Source organism: Armigeres subalbatus, chromosome 3 (assembly GCF_024139115.2).
Source record: "Armigeres subalbatus isolate Guangzhou_Male chromosome 3, GZ_Asu_2, whole genome shotgun sequence".
Taxonomy (NCBI): Eukaryota; Metazoa; Arthropoda; class Insecta; order Diptera; family Culicidae; genus Armigeres; species Armigeres subalbatus.
Genome location: NC_085141.1, coordinates 122,100,533 through 122,118,064, shown reverse-complemented (window position 1 = coordinate 122,118,064; position 17,532 = coordinate 122,100,533). Strand labels below are relative to the sequence as shown.

At 41.4% G+C, this 17,532-nt stretch overlaps 1 protein-coding gene across 1 annotated transcript in view; it reads left to right on the top strand.

Annotated features, from left to right (window-relative positions):
• Window positions 1-17,532, top strand: part of LOC134227985 (bumetanide-sensitive sodium-(potassium)-chloride cotransporter-like) — a 53,890-nt gene that overhangs the window by 29,984 nt on the left and 6,374 nt on the right. The window contains exons 2-6 of the mRNA XM_062709717.1: window positions 1,728-1,833; window positions 2,306-2,684; window positions 2,750-3,288; window positions 3,351-4,327; window positions 4,398-4,651. Of these exons, the coding sequence (XP_062565701.1) occupies window positions 1,728-1,833; window positions 2,306-2,684; window positions 2,750-3,288; window positions 3,351-4,327; window positions 4,398-4,651 (2,255 nt within the window). The remainder of the gene's footprint in view (window positions 1-1,727; window positions 1,834-2,305; window positions 2,685-2,749; window positions 3,289-3,350; window positions 4,328-4,397; window positions 4,652-17,532) is intronic.

The window sequence follows — 17,532 nt, the reverse complement described above, 5'->3', positions numbered from 1 at the left end:
CTGTTATCTTCGCCTTCTTAAGAAAAAGTTTGTTTGTTCCGAATTTGGTTGATATCGGGCAAGGTGTACAGAAGTTATGCTGGAACATTGGATCATTGCATACCTTGCTTTTATTTATTAATCTTGAATCATTATCATATAATTATCATACCTTTTAAAATTTGGAATAAAGGTTACTCGATTATGGATCACTATGCAATTTGATCATTCATAATCATCAATCATTAATCATATCGATCGTTAATCATTAACCATACACATAGTGTGTCAACATTTAATCACGATCGGTAATCGTTAATCATAATCCATCGGTGTTTTTCATCTATTATTCATAATCGTTAATTATTGTCAAAAATGAATTTAATCATTAATCATTATCAGTCATCATTTTCAAAAATTATAATTCATTAATCATAATCTTTAATCATAGAGTTGAATGATTTAATCATTTAATCTGCTTAGAATTGGTCCTGGGGGTCAGGAGTTACACTGAATTGCCCGTTTTCTAAAGACAACCGCTTTCCCTTTACCCTTCCTCTTTTCTCAACGGCCATTTCACCCCTTTGTTATCTTCTCCTAGGGATAGAAAATGTGTACCAAATTTGGTTGAAATCGGTACAGGGTTCAGAAGTTACACTAAATTGCCCGTTTTCTGAACAATACCCTCCCTTCAGACCCCTACCCCCTTATCCAAATTTCCCTCCCGTACGATCGGCTCCTCATAGTGAATATGTGTACAAAATTTGATTGAAATCGGTCCTGGGGTTGGGAGTTACACTGAGTTGCTCGTTTTCCAAAGACAACACCTCCCCTATACCCTCCCCCTTTCCTAAATGACCCTCCCATCCCCTTTGTTATCTTTTCCTTATGATGTAGAATGTGTGTACCAAATTTGGTTGAAATCGGTACAGGGGTTCATGATTTACTTTGAATTGCCCGTTTTCTAAACAAAACCCCTCCCTCCAGACCCCTCCCCCTTTCCCAAATCCCCTCCCATATGATTACCTCCTCGTAGTGAATATGTGTACAAAATTTGGTTGAAATCGGTCCTGGGAGTTGAAAGTTACACAGAATTGTTCGTTTTCTGAACAAAACCCTCCCACCACCCTCCCCTTTTCTACATGACCATCCCACCCCTTTGTTAACTTCCTCTGAGGATAGAGAATGTCTGTACCAAATTTGGTTGAAATCGGTCCTGGGAGTTGAAAGTTACACAGAATTGTTCGTTTTCTGAACAAAACCCTCCCACCACCCTCCCCTTTTCTACATGACCATCCCACCCCTTTGTTAACTTCCTCTGAGGATAGAGAATGTCTGTACCAAATTTGGTTGAAATCGGTCCTGGGAGTTGAAAGGTACACAGAATTGTTCGTTTTCTGAACAAAACCCCTCCCACCACCCTCCCCTTTTCTACATGACCAGCCCACCCCTTTATTAACTTCCCCTGAGGATAGAGAATGTGTGTACCAAATTTGGTTGAAATCGGCCGAGTGGTTCAGAAGTAGTTAGCGAACATACATACATAGATTGGTTTTTATATATATATATATAATATATATATATAATATATATATATATAATATATATATATATATATATAATATATAATATATATATAATATATATATATAATATAGAAGAATGTCGCTAATTGAACTGTCTTTGATCACATTATTCGCTTTTCTCACCACGAAACCGCTATTTATTATGCTCTTCTATAATTCCAGAGACCCGTTGCCAAGGTTGGATCACTATCGAACGTCGGTGCGAAAAAACAAACGGCCCTCGATTGGTGAACTGCATGGAGACAGTGACGCTAAAGATAAGAAACAGGTAAGCGTTCGGTGACCAATCATCAAGCTAATATCATCAAACATGAAATGATTTGAGATTAACTATTCCCTTCAACTGTGCTCTGTAACTAAACATCCAGCCTGAAAAATATTCGTTACGAACTCGCAAGCATATTGTTGTTTTCAATAAGAATCATTTCAAGTTATCTGGCAAAATGATCCGCGTAACAGCTATCGCTTGTCGGTTAGGTTCCTCGAACATTCCTTGAAGCTAGTGCTGCAGTTAAATGAACCCTTGATAACAGTCCATAAATGCATGCTGAAATATGTCATTCCTGAAGAATTTAGAGAATAGTTTATGTCGACTTTATTCCATCATTCTCTTAGAACAACATGATACAATGTTGAACAGATAGTGAACTAGTGAAGTATCGTAAGAAAACAACCGGCATCAATTCATTTGAGTATTAATTATGCTTAAACTGTGAACAAAATTGTCTTCCTCCTCTTAGGAACCGGATGCGGAAGATACAAAGCCATCCGGACCCCTTATTAGGCTAGGCTGGGTCCAAGGAGTGCTGACACCATGTCTTCTCAACATCTGGGGAGTTATGCTCTTCCTGCGACTCAGCTGGGTTGTAGGCGAAGCCGGAATCTTCGACACCATGCTGATCATGATACTGTCCTATACGGTGTGCGTAATCACTACCCTATCACTGTCGGCCCTGTGCACCAATGGTCAAGTCAAAAGTGGTGGCATATACTACATTATTTCGCGATCGTTGGGTCCGGAATTCGGAGCCTCCGTAGGTGTGGTGTTTGCTTTTGCTAATTCGGTCAATGCGTCCATGAACACGATCGGATTTTGCAGCTCTTTGAATGATCTTCTCGGTGAGTTCTGAAGGATGTGAATGAAATTTGTTTATCATTTTAATGAATTAGGCAAATCATTTCAGCTTCAAACGGAGTGAAGATAATAGACGGAGGTGTTAATGATATTCGTATTGTCGGAACTATAGCGCTCTTCGTCATGGTGGCTATCTGTGCAATCGGTATGGATTGGGAAGTAAAGGCACAGAACTTTCTACTGGCAGCGATCCTCATCGCTATTGGAACGTTCGTCGTAGGAGCAGTTATGGGTCCCACTGGCGACGTAGATAGGGCCAAAGGTTTTCTTGGATTCTCTACGGCTGTAGTAGCAGCCAACATGGGACCCTTGTATCGATTCAGCGAGGGTATCCAGCAAAATTTCTTCAGTGTTTTTGCCATATTTTTCCCGAGTGTAACCGGAATTCAAAGCGGTGCTAATATCTGCGGAGATCTAAAAGATCCTGCCAGTGCGATCCCAAAAGGAACACTTCTGGCTTGTCTCGTGTCGGCAATTTCCTACGTCGGATTTTCCATCATTGCTGGTAGTGTGGCTGTTCGAGACGCATCCGGCAATCTAACGGATCTGGTGGGAGTCAATTTCACTTCTTGTGATACAGTTCTTAACGTAAGGATAGAATGCGATGAATTTAGTATATTATTTATTAAGTATTATTTTTATATTCACAGAACTGTCACTATGGACTGAACAACGACTACTCTATAATGCAGCTGATTGCTGCCTCTAGCATACTGATCTATATTGGATGTTGGGCCGCTACACTCAGCACTGCGTTGACCAACCTTCTGTCCGTTCCTCGTCTAATCCAAGCCCTTGGAATCGATCGAATCTATCCAGGCTTGATATTCTTTTCCAAAGGCTACGGAAAGCATTCGGAACCATATCGTGGCTATGTCCTTGTTTTCCTTGTCTCATTCGCATTCATAATGATTGCTGATCTCAACACAATTGCTCCGCTGATATCGAATTTCTTCTTAGCATCGTACGCTTTGGTGAACTTCTGCACATTCCACGCCGCTACGGTGAAACCGTTAGGATGGCGCCCAACCTTCCGGTATTATCACCCCTGGTTGAGTATGGCTGGATCAGTGCTGTGTGTGGCCATCATGTTCCTCATCGATGTGGTATCGACATTTGCAACCATTCTGATCATATTCGTTCTGTACCTAATGGTAACCTACCGCAAACCGGATGTCAACTGGGGATCATCGACTCAAGCTGCGGCGTACAAATCAGCCCTGAATTCCGCCCTCAATCTGGAACAAGTAGGAGATCACGTTAAGAACTACAACCCACAGTTGTTGGTTCTTTCGGGTAACCCACAGCATAGGCCAAGCTTACTGAATTTTGCCAACTTGATCACCAAAAATCAGTCGTTGATGATCGTGGGCAACGTGGTGGAAGAGAAACTGAACTACAAACAGCGAAAGGCATTAATTCAAACCGGCAAGCAAGCACTGAACGAACTGAAAATCAAAGCGTTTTACAACATTTTAGATGGTCTTCCATTTGATGAAAATGTTCGAGCAATGATTCAATCTTCAGGTTTCGGTCGTCTAACACCAAACATCCTGATGATCGGGTACAAGGAGGATTGGCGAAGATGCGGCTATGAACAACTTCATTCCTATTATAACGTTCTACAGTAAGTACCGAAGTAATAGTACTGTTTCAAGCAATGACATACAATTTAAATTTCTACTTATGTGATATAGCAACGCGTTTGATAACCGATTGGCACTGGCCATTCTTCGACTTCCGAACGGGCTTGATTGCTCGCATATGGTTTCATCGAACCCTGCGATGGATCTGGCCGATTCCGCACTGAACGTCATGTCAACAATGGCACTCAGCAATACACCGGACAGACGGCGAATCCAGAAAGGAGGGCTGCCGGTCAACTCAAACTTGGATCTTAGCGAAATAACAGCGAGCAACGAGCAGATCAGTGTGAACGTTCCAAACGAAGGTAAGATACTTGCGCTTTTTCTTCGACTAAGAGTCATTGAATTGTGTAATCCTTCATAGCTTGTATTGTTATTGTGGAGATTATTATTGTTATAAACAATCGGGAGTCTACTGGCTCTGATGGCTCACCTCATATGACTGACAACAACCTCTTTTTCTGTCTTTATTTGAGAGGTTTTCAGCCCTCTGACTCACCTCTGACAACTACTACTTGCCTCGATTACTTTAATTGCTATTGATGTGGGTCTCAGTCGAGGTTCATATAATGCCTACTTTGGTAGATTCAAAGCAATTCTCGCTTAACTTTTCAAAAGGACCTAAGTAACATTTTTTTCATGAATTAATTTGAATAGCGCTTACGTCACATGTTTACATTCAAACTGAATGTTTACATGCATGCTGAAGAGGGTGGTTCAAAAAATCAATTTTGCTCCACAGTGCTCATCTGATTCTTTACCATGTTCTGAGTGTCCTCTGAAAATTTGAGCTCATTTGGATTAAAACTGATTTAGCACAAGCCGTTTCAAGTATGCATGCAAATTAGTATGGGGAAATTAATTTTTTCATTATACTGTTAATGACGTTTCCCCATTAAGCGCAGATTAAAAGAAAACCTACATAGCTAAAAGGGATACTCAACAGCTTTCACCCAACGAAAACCGCATGTTGATAAATCGTCCCAATAATTAGTAATCGATTTTAAGACAGGTTACGAATCTTTAGTCATGATCGTTAAACTTCTTTGAGGGCATCACTGAAATGTGCAGTGCAACATAGTAGCCTGAATTTGTGTGTGCTATCTTTCGCGCCACGAGCAGCAATGTTGCCTGTTGATGAGTTATGCAATTAGCTCCAGAAAACCACGGTATATATTAAATTCGATTACTAATTATTGGAACGATTAATTGAGATGCGGTTTTCACTGAGTGAAAGCTGTTGAGTATTTCTTTTAGCTATGTAGGTTTTCTTTTAACATGTGCTTGATGGGGTAGGGTCATTAACAGTATAACGAAAAAAAATAAATTTCCCCATACTAATTCTAGAGTGCTTTGAGAATAGGTCGTATGTGCAAAAGAGAGTCTCTCTTTGCCTCCATTCTCTTTCGATTATTACAGATCTATAATAAAGTTTACTTCAGATTTCTTGGCAGATATCTAAAGATTATAGTTTTGTCTAGCGTTCTGAAGTGAAAATGTGGCAAAATATTCAAAACTAGCTTATGTACAAGCGAAAGAGAGCGTGAACAAAGAGAGCCTCTCTTTTGCACATACGACCTATTCTCAAAGCAATCTAGAATTAGCATGCAAACTTGAAACGGCTTGTGCTAAATCAGTTTTAATCTAAATGAGCTTAAATTTTCAGAGGACGCTTAGAACATGGTAAAGAATCAAATGAGCACTGTGGAGCAAAATCGATTTTTTGAACCACCCTAATGCTGAGCCTGCCTTGTTTTTTGTATGCCGTGTCTAAGCACTATTCTGCCGCTATACGCATAACTGTCCCATGTATATAGGGAATCCCAGCAAACATGGAACAACTTTGCGCATGACGGCAGTATTTCACTGCCACATATTCCCCCTTTTATCAGGTTTTTGCTTTTTGTTTTTTTAAATCTATATTTCACACATTTTACACTATGTCCATAAGAAATACTAGTTCGGCAACAATATTTAGTATAATCAAAGTGTACGAAAATTGCTTATTTTCTTTGGACATTGATTTACAATGTTCTGAACTCAGATGTGAATATGTACATTATGTGGAAGATTTTGATTTGAAAAATGTATTGGAGGTAACCACTTTCCCTCGATGGGACTCGAACCCACGAGCCTCAGTACGCTATAGTGGTGCTGTTAACCAACTAAGCAACGAAGAATCTCCGTCGCTTCTCTCAACTAAATCAACAAGCAACACATTTGCACGATAAACACAAAAAAAAACTGAACTATTATCACCTACCTCCCGAATTAGGAAATAAATCCACAATATTCATAGTCAGACGACTGTAGCAGATCTACATTTACTACTGGTTTCATACATACATAACTCATCGACTTCAAAGCCGCCTATGCTACAATCGATCAAGATCAGCTATGGAAACAACTATGCACAAACATGGATTTCCAGATAAACTGATAGGTTGGTCAAGGCGCGATGATGAATCGGTAATGTGTGTAGTTCGAGTTTCAGGGGCATTGTCGAGTCCCTTCGAATCGCGCAGAGTATTACGGTAAGGTGATGGTCTTTCTTGCCTGCTATTCAACATCGCGTTAGAGAGAGTAATACGAAGGGCAGGGATTGATACGAGTGGTACGATTTTTACGAAGTCCGTTCAGCCATTTGGTTTCGCCGACGACATTAAAATTATGGTACGTAACTTTGAGAAGTTGTATAAAGCCTATAGCAGACTGAAAAGGGAAGCTACCACTAGTTTGCATCGGTGGTGACGAAATCGAAGTGATTGAAGAATTCGTGTACATGGGTTCACTGGTGACCTCCGATATTTTTTTTAATTTATTAATGTGTTGAACCTCCGATAATGATACCAGCAGAAAAAATCGGTGACGCATCATGGCAGGAAATCGCACGTTCTTTGGACTTCGCAAGGAACATCTCGAACAAAGTTCATCGCCGTACCAAACTAACTATCTATGCAACGCTCACTAAGTAGTTCTCTGCGTACACGAGAACCTGAACAATGCTCGTGGGGGATCAACGCACACTTGGAGTTTTCGAGAGGACAGTGTTGCGTACTATCTATGGCGGGGTACATATGGAAGACAATACATGGAGGAGGTGACCCAAGCAGCCCATCTGTTAAAACGAGTTGAGCAAATCTAGTCACATATGAGTTGTTGCAACCAAATCGGTCTAAATTGTGCTACTCAGGGAATGAACCACGAGTGGCTATTTGACCACCATCCATCGTTCACACCACAAAAATCGGACGACTGCGGAGGGTCGGCCAGGTTCCCAGAATGTCGGACAATAACCTGGTGAAATGGTTCTCGACAACGATCCGACGGGCACAAGAAAGGCGAGGTGCGCAGCGAACAAGGTGGATCGATCAGGTGGAAGAAGGTTTGTGGATCCTACGCATACTGCGGGGCTGGCGACGACGTGTAGCCATGGGGAAGACTTTTATTTACTACACAGACCATAGTCTGCGAAATTATAATAATTCATTGCGCCCTAATACTGGTTCTAAGCTACGATGCAGAGTACACGAGCTTTGTCCCCCAGTGACATGCGTACGGGGCCCATGTAAACAGTACGATTCAATCATGCATGATTGAATGTAAAAAAATAACCTTATATGTTATGGCAAAAAACCATTCGAAAATACTTACTCTTACTCTTCATTATGTCACCTAATGAATGATCCCACATCTAATAACATTCATAAGTTAATGAAAAGTATAAGTTTCGGAATGTATGTAACGAATGCGATGCATAAGTATCATCAAGCGCCTGCTTTGGCAAAAAAGTATTAGGAATATTAATAATAAATAACATTAAATTTTTTTACGTGTGGATACTCTCGCTTGCAGGAGTTTGAGATTGCTCAACTCGTATTGCTTCGATTACTATTGATGTGGCTCTCATTTAAAATTCATACAATGCCTACTTCGATAGGTTCAAAACATTATTATTTTTTATGAAGCTCATCGGCCTTCTTTGTCACTTCATTTCTAAACATATTCATATTCGGCTCTGCACTGTCAATTTTCGGAATGAATATAGGTCAATGAGTATTTGTTTAAATTTCACAAATTATAAAATTACCGAAAAACTGAACATATATCTAAAGCTTTAAAAAAATCATACATAGGGTTACTGCTCCTGGACTTAATCTTATAGCTCCGATATTGGTCTCACGAAAAACAAAGCAATGAAAAGGTATTTGGTTTGTTTATTATTTTTATGATTTTTTCAGCAGTGCACACGCATGTTAGCAAAAAGAGGCGACGAAATTGATGCCGTATTACTTTGATGCGCGATGAGATAAATATATGTTCAGTGAGATGGAAATCGGAACAGTTCCCCTAGATCTATTCTCGACGTTCAATTGAGGTGCATTTTCAGCGGCAAATGTCAGCATAATCAAGACTACTTATGTTTTGTTCGCGCGCAGTTACCGTACTCAGTAGTATTACGGAGAAAAAGAAAAATTTGGATAGCTTCGCGGAAATAACGCGCAGAGAGAAATCCCCGCATAGAACAAATTTCACATAGTGTGCGTTGGAGCTAAAACATCAAAACAAATCAGATGACATGAAGTTCAATGATTCAAATTGCGTGTACCTACACAGGCATAAAGAGATTATCAGTTCCAGTCTGAGGTGACAATTAACCCGAACTACATAAGACTTTTCATTTGATGTATCAATGTACGCTGGAGTAGGTTTTTACGCGGGAGATACCCCAGTTTGTTACAAAAACCGATATTACAACAACTATGATTCTATAATGATGGACTTTAGTAACTGCATAAATATGTCGACACGGTTGTTTCATAAGGGCCAATGTCGCAAACGTAAACAATGCCTTTTCCTGCAAATTCCTCAACAACTAGGACCGCTTCCAGCTAACAACCACCTGGCACTGGAGGCGCTCCGCGCCTTCTATCGAACGAAAGAGGAAAATACCGCCAGAAGTCTCTAATCTTCCTGGAATCAGCAGAAGAAGTCAATGTTTACGTTTGCGACTTTCGCCCTTTTGAAACAACAATGTCGATTTAATCTTAACTCATATGTGTTCGTAAGGGTTGGTTTTATCAGCAGCACATTGGGCCTGTCTCCTCTAGCCGGGTGGCAATCGAGTCAGGTTTGTTGTGTCAGGTCCCACCCATGCATCACCATGACTTGGGCTAAAGTGCTTCAGGCAGCACTAGGTAGCTTTGGTAGAGTCTACTTCCGGATACATGTAGATTTTTAAGATGTTGAACAGAGCTGTTTTTCAAACCCAACCCCATCCTAAACAATCTCCTCAACTTGCAGTGACCAGATGATGGTTAGTCAAGCCCTTGGACATAGTCCCTACAGCCCATAAAACTAGCAAACTTCAAATATAACTGAGTTTGTCTTTTCTTTTCGGAAATTTATCTTTTCTGCGCTGTAAACATTCTAATTTTGGAATTGTTCATTCCCCACTGAATGATTCAGGACGATTTAAATATAGAAATGTCATAAATATAAATATAAACAACGTAGAATTCGCAATAGCTGCCTTTGTTCATTTGCCAGGAAAATATTCATTGGAGTCGCTTTGAATTATCCTGAATTCCAAACTTTTCTTGCAATGCGTAATAATCAAATGAGAAAATATATGAAAAAGTAAACTGAGAAAGTCATTCTTCTTCTTCTTCTTATTGGCATTACATCCCCACACTGGGACAGAGCCGCCTCGTAGCTTAGTGTTCATTAAGCACTTCTACAGTTATCTCCGAGGTTTCTAAGCCAGGTTACCATTTTTGCATTCGTATATCATGAGGCTAACACGATGATACTTTTATGCCCAGGGAAGTCGAGGCAATTTCCAATCCGAAAATTGCCTAGACCGGCACCGGGAATCGAACCCAGCCACCCTCAGCATGGTCTTGCTTTGTAGCCGCGCGTCTTACCGCACGGCTAAGGAGGGCCCAAGAAAGTCAATATATGTTTTGACTATTCATTAGAGTGGCTCAAAAACACTTTTTCAAATTTTTTGATGGGCCGCCCTCTTATTCGGTTCTATTTGATGCCCTGATGATCTGAACAAAAATTCAGCCAAATCGGTCAACGATTGGGCGGTGCTAAACTCGTTGGAAGTTTATATGCAAAAATGTATGCGAAAATATCCAAAAACAATGATTTGCAGTTGGACGGCACAATTGACGATCAAGAACCATGATACTCATTCAGTTCTTGTAGAATTAAATACAGAATGTACTGCTGAAAACCGCGAGAAGATTAGAGTTTATTAGGCAAATATATTAGCATTTTACTGGAGTGTTGTAGGGGTGAATTTATTTCTTTTCGAAGATAAAAGAAACGAAATTTGCTCAAATCCCATATCAGAGAAATGCTAATAACTTAGCAGGGCAAACTCTAATCTTCTCGCGGTTTTCTGCATAACATTCTGTATTAAATTCCTCAAGATCTGAATGAGTATCATAGTTTATAATCGTGAGCTGTGCCGTCCAACTGCAATTCACTGATTTTGGATGTTTCTGCATACATTTTTGCATATAAACTTCCAACGAATTTAGCACCGCCCAAACGTTGACCGATTTGGCTGAAATTTTGTCCAGAGCATCAGGGCATCAAATAGAACCGAATAAGAGGGCGGCCCATCAAAAAAATTGAAAAAAGTTTTTCCCATACTAATTTGAGCCACCTCAATATTCATGCGACGTTTGTCAAAATTCGGGGTGAAGTTGCTTCAGGAAGATGAATATTTCATGCTCTGATTTGTATATTGTTTTTGCATAGTTTATCTTAGCACTATATCACTGCCACACAGTTATACCCAGGAAAGATAAGAAAACTCCGAACCGAACATTTTCTCAGTCTAAACCGAATTGCCAACCCTCAGTATGGATGGTTTGATGCGATGCATCTTATTGTTTAGCTATACGGAAATGTTTCGAAGCTCGCAGCAAAGCTTAAATTACATTCATTTTCATATAGAAATTACACCTCGACTGACGTCGTACTGATTATTTAAACCATTGAATAAGACAATCGGTTTCATTCTTCAGTGATTGTGACAATTACTCAGTAATTATTTTGATATTGACGCTGTGCAACAGCACAATAATTAACTTTGATTATATTGACAGTAGTCGTTGAAAGTACCTCTCGAAGAGCTACCAACTGTTTATTGTTTTATTCGAAAAAAATGTGCTCGATCGTATAGCAACTTTTCTCCCGAAAATGAAATTTTTAAACGTTCAAACAAAAATTTAACGTTTAAAAATACGTTTAAACAAGAATTAGTTTTGAAATCGATTTTATTTAATGTTCAGGGGTGAAAGATCACATTTTCAAAAGGCCAGTTAATTCAGTGAATATGCAGGTATTGCATTTAGATAGTTTTTGGGTGAGCAACGTATTTTATGTTGGAATATCAGGTAGTATTGGACACCTCACTGTAGACGGAAGATGCTCACTCATTGCATTGCTCAGTGGAGACAGTACTCGTTGATAGAAAATCCTTCCGCACGCGATGGCATATTTTTTTTTTTTTTTTTTTTTAACGAAGGTAATGGAAATCTGCAAACAGACACCTGGGGAGGCGAACCCAGGTAGTGTGGGGATGGGATCACCACTCCCGACCCACTAAAACCAACTCCTTCCTCTCCAGTCATTCCCCCGGCCCGCAATTAAGCAATACTTCGGGGGATGACTATTGGGCATTGCGCCCCCTCCATGACGTACACAAGTGCACGTATGCGCCTCGACTCTTCGACACTCCCCATGCAACACATTTGCACAAGACACACTGGCACCACATGTGCCCCAACACTCACCTGCCTATGCCGCTTGAATGACTGCAAGGAACAAATTTATAGGTACCCCCTCCCCATGCCGCCATCTCACAACATATACAGTCCTCACTCAGTGTGGTGTTCACCCCGTCCTGCAACAGGGTGGCACCACTTGTCTACCAAGCCGGAGGCGACCCTAGGTTGGTGGTTCCTATGCCGCTCCTACCTCAGCTACGAGGCAGACCCTTTCATGTCTCCTATTTCTGAGGTGCCGCAGAGGCATCAACCCCCCGACACTCCTGCCAGTCATAGCGAGACTTTCGTGTCCCCTACTTCTGAGGTGCCGCAGAGGTATGTGCCCCCGACACTCCTGCCAGGCCTAGCGAGACTTCACTCATTCCGTCCCTGACAGCCGGATCACACTACTGCCCAAGCAGCCACTCTGACCATACGTACCATGCGAGTCTAACTTGTGTGCTCGCTCATACATTCAGTCCCAGTCGCTTGCACCACTTGTGCACCACTCTCTTTGACATTCAGTCACTCACTCAGTGGGGGTTGTAATACCCCCATCTCCCATTTTTATCCACTCTGTGCACCTCCTGTGCATCGTTTGGGCGTGGAACACCCGGCACGTCAAGCGTGCCTAACACTCACCTACCCAGGCTTTGATACTGTCAATAGGTCTCCGTAAGGTACTTTTGCAGGCAGCACCCACCTATTGACATTTCGAGGCCCAGATAGTCCTCAGCCAGTGTGATGGTCGCCCCATCCTGCAACGGGGTGACACCACTTACCTTACATGACTCCGATTTCTGAGGTGCCGCAGAAGCATCAACCCCCCGACACTCCTGTCAGGCATGGCGAAACTTTCGTGTCCCCTAATTCTGAGGTTCCGCAGAGGTATCTGCTCCCCGACACTCCTGCCAGGCCTCACCAGACTTCAGTCATTCTAACACTACCGACCATACGTACCATGCGAGACTTACTTGTGTGCTCACCCATACACTCGGTCCCTCATTCTGTAGGGGTATTACGAGTAATACCCCCAACTCCCATTCGCTTGCACCACATGTGCACCACCAGTGGGTACCACCCACTGCCACCCGTTTGCCGCCGAAGCAGCCCTCACTCTGTGGAACCTCCACAGGCTCCGTTAACGACCTGGCTAATTGTTTCACCCCCCAGGCCATTCATCCCTTCGGCACGGGTCGCCTGACACCTTGGGATTCGGGGTTAGGGGCTTGTATGCTTTAAGCGGCACACGGTCGCTTGATAAGGTTTGCTTGCGGATATGTGGTTTTGGGAGGGAATTAACAGCGCCCCTGTTAACCCCACCACCTCCTAGGCAGAACCCCTGACTCACAGACGGCTGGGGAGGGGTCGTCAAGCCCTTGGACATGGTCCCTGCTGCCCGGACGCGATGGCATATGAGCAAATCAAACCACCTTCCTTTTGCCAGTGGCGATATATCAGCTTCCACACTGATATTCTCCCCCCCCCCCCTTTCAAAGGGAGTTTTGCAGAAGGAAGATCGTGCGATATGTGCCATCACAAATATTGCCCTCCGCTCGCTTTCAAATCGACTTCTATAAAAACATTCTTCATGCCTGCCGTTTCCTAACGGAACTATCAATTCTATACTTTCGCCTCTAATTCTATCATGAACATGTACGTCTAAGTTTGGAAGATGATATTGGCATTTCCATATCATTGTTAATCGTTTAACTTTACGTAGAAGTAATTCACTCAAATCATTAATTAGTATTATCAAGATCATACCAAATTATCCAACAGATAAATCTAAAACTTTTCAATGATCTCATCATAGGTCTACTGCACAATCCGATGGAATAATTTTGACTTCAAATCAAAGAATTTACCAGATAAACAAGAACTTTTGCAATATTTCCAGCATCCGTATATACCAAAATAGGTTCATCGGGCATATGCAATTAACGAAAGCGTTAAGGATATCGGATTTAATTTGAACTTCAGGACATTTTGAAAAATAAACTTGATGGTCCAAACTAACTTGTAGGAGTAAGGAATGAAATAATTTCAACGTATTGAACTTTATGGGATATTAATCGGTGCAAAAATATAACATTCATTACTTGATTGATTTCATAGAACAAATGTTCAGGACTCCAGGACGTTTTGGATAATCTCGGAAGTCTGGAGTATGCTGAAAGACTGAGAATTAATTTCGACTGTACGGACCTACTAGGATACTAATCGGTGCATGAATATAACATCTGAGATTTGTATGATGTCAGAGATCCAACAATCTGAAGTCCAGGACAAACTTGAAGGTCAGAAGTAGCTTGAAAAGGAAAGGATTGAAGTTGCCTTATCGAACCTGCTGGGATACGTTTCGGGGCAAGCATATCTGAGAAGCGTCACATATATACATCTGAATTCAATTACATTTGAGTTGCAGCAACCAAATCGGTCAGAATTGTTGATTTCATAGAACCAATCATCCAGGACGACTGTAGTAGTTTAAAAAAATAAGGAACGATACCATTCCAAATTTACGGACCTACTGAGATTTTTAGTCGTTTGAGGATAATTAATTCAAGACTTGGTTAATCGGATCGACAGAATGTTCCACATTCCAAGACGTTTTGGATCGGTGTACTCCGACAAATTTTTCATGTTGGGGAATTATATTTCTTGATATATTTTCTTGTATATCCCGGAATACGTACTCCAGAACAGTGTGGACGACCTAGGCTTTCCCAAAAGAATTATTTCAATACATTTTTGTTGTTGTTTCTGTTTTGTTTTGGTGGAATCTGATCAAAACTCAACTTCGAATACGCATAAAAAGGTGTCATGAAAGGGTTACAGTAAAGTCCCCTTTTTAATATTATTACCTTCAGATATTCCTATAAGAACTCTCTAAAAAAATCCTTGATCAGTTTTCGATACCCTCTTCCCCGAGGTAACAATTGTTCATATTAATTTTATAAAATTTGTATGAATCGTGGACAATCCCTCTCCCTAAATTGTCCACGTGGTTTATGGACACCTCTATTTTTTATGGAAATTCCTTTAAAAAATCTTTCGAAAATTCCTTTTTTTTCGAAAATTTATTTCTTGAAAGATCGCCATCCTGAGCGTTGCCCGGCTATCGCTTTAACCTGTTGCCAGGTTAGATTTCGGTCGACTTCTTTTATTTCTTTATTGAGGCTTCGTCGCCATGAGCGTCTGGGTCTGCCTCTGATGCGATGTCCCGCTGGGTTCCAGTCTAATGCTTGTTTACAGATCTCGTTTCCGCCCCTACGTAGAGTGTGGCCGACCCAGCCCCACTTCCGATCCCGAATTTCTGTTACTATCGGCTTCTGGTGACAACGACGATGGAGCTCGTTGTTTGAGATCCAGTTGTGAGGCCACCAGGCCCGAATTATATACCGCAGGCATCTGTTAATGAACACCTGCAGCCGTTGAGTGTTCTCCACTGATACACATCATGTTTCACTAGCGTATAACAGCACAGATTTCACGTTAGAGTTGAAAATTCGTATTTTGGTGCGTTCACTTATCTGCCTGTTTTCCAGATATTTCTTAAACTTGCAAAGGCAGCCCTTGCTTTCTTGATCAGTGCGCATATGTCGATCTTGGTACCACCGTCTGACGCTATTTGGCTACCAAGATATTGGAAGCTTTCAACATTCTCCACTGGTTGCCCGGCTACTGTGAAACTGGAAGGAGTCACCGTGTTTACATCCAACGATTTGGTTTTGTTGACGTTGATGACGAAGAGGAGCGCTCGGGCAGTTCGTTGAGCTTACTCTGCATAGCAGAGCGCCGTTGCGCGAGGAGTGCAACGTCCTCAGCCAATTCAAAGTCGTTTAGGTGCTCCATGGTTATAGGCTGCCATAACAGCCCGCGGTTTGGTTCACGGTCCATCGCATTTACCAGAATCTCGTCGATTACGATGAGGAACAGTAACGGTGATAGAATACAGCCTTGCCTCACACCAGCTACAACCCGGATGGGGTCGGACAGGACCCCGTTGTGCAGCACTCTACACGAAAAGGCCTCGTACTGTGCTTCGATGAGGCCGATGATTTTCTCAGGAACCCCCTTGCGTCTCAGGGCGCCCCACATATTCTCGGTCGAAAGCTTTTTCGTAGTTAATGAATACCAAGTAAAGGGCTCTACTGTTGAGGTCAAAATACACATGTGTTACAATCAAGTAGTGGAGTTAAATGGGATAGTACTAACTCGTCGTATGACTAGTCCTGAGGGAATTTCCGAAGGAGTTCCTAAAGGAACAACCGAAAAAAATCATAAAAGAAGTTCTGATGGAATGCTTTGAGGATTGTCCGCAGGAATTCAAAATGAACTTTATCAAGCAGAGGATACCAAACTTTCTGGGTATGTGGCACACCAGATGTAGAATGCTTCAATTTTATGGATTTTTATATTATATGAGTTTGCGTTACATTGAACAAATTCTTCTTCTTCTTATTGGCATTACATCCCTACACTGGGACAGAGCCGCCTCGCAGCTTAGTGTTCATTAAGCACTTCCACAGTTATTAACTGCGAGGTTTCTAAGCCAGGTTACCATTTTTGCATTCGTATATCATGAGGCCAACACGATGATACTTTTATGCCCAGGGAAGTCGAGACAATTTCCAATCCGAAAATTGCCTAGACCGGCACCGGGAATCGAACCCAGCCACCCTCAGCATGGTCTTGCTTTGTAGCTGCGCGTATTACCGCACGGCTAAGGAGGGAACAAATTATAATATAATAATTTCCGAAGGAATTTTTAAAAGAACTCTTGAAGAATGTCTTTAGGAACAGCAGAAGGATTGAACACAAAAAATTTCAAAGAAATTTTTGGACTCATGTGTCCTGACCACCTGGCTGGCTCTGCCTCGGCTGCGATGTCCTGCCGGATTCTAGTCTAGCACTTGCTTGCAGATTTCGTCTCCGCTCTTTGGAATAGGTCGCTTAGCTCTCCGTAATGTGTTACCAAGAAATGGAGAAATATCCAAAGGAATTCCTGGAGGAATATCCAAAGTAATTGCTTGCACAAATTTCCAATGAATTCCCGGATAAAATTAAAAAAAAAATCTGAAGAAGTTTCCAACGAATTTAATGATGGATATAAATCGGTAAACAGTATTTTTAATAATTGATTACTTGGTAGTTGGTAAAAAAACTTCGCATTATGTTTAATATTTGGGCGTTTTGTCCAGAAGTATAAGCCTATTGAAAGTGGAACAAATGGTGTGCATGCACGTTTACATCTTATTTTAATGCAGGCACTGTACAAGTGTTTGATCATAAAATCATAAGTTATGATTCATAACAATCAGACATTCATATTGATATCCAGAAATAGACATGTTATCATTTCGGTAACGGTAAATACTATGCATTATTGT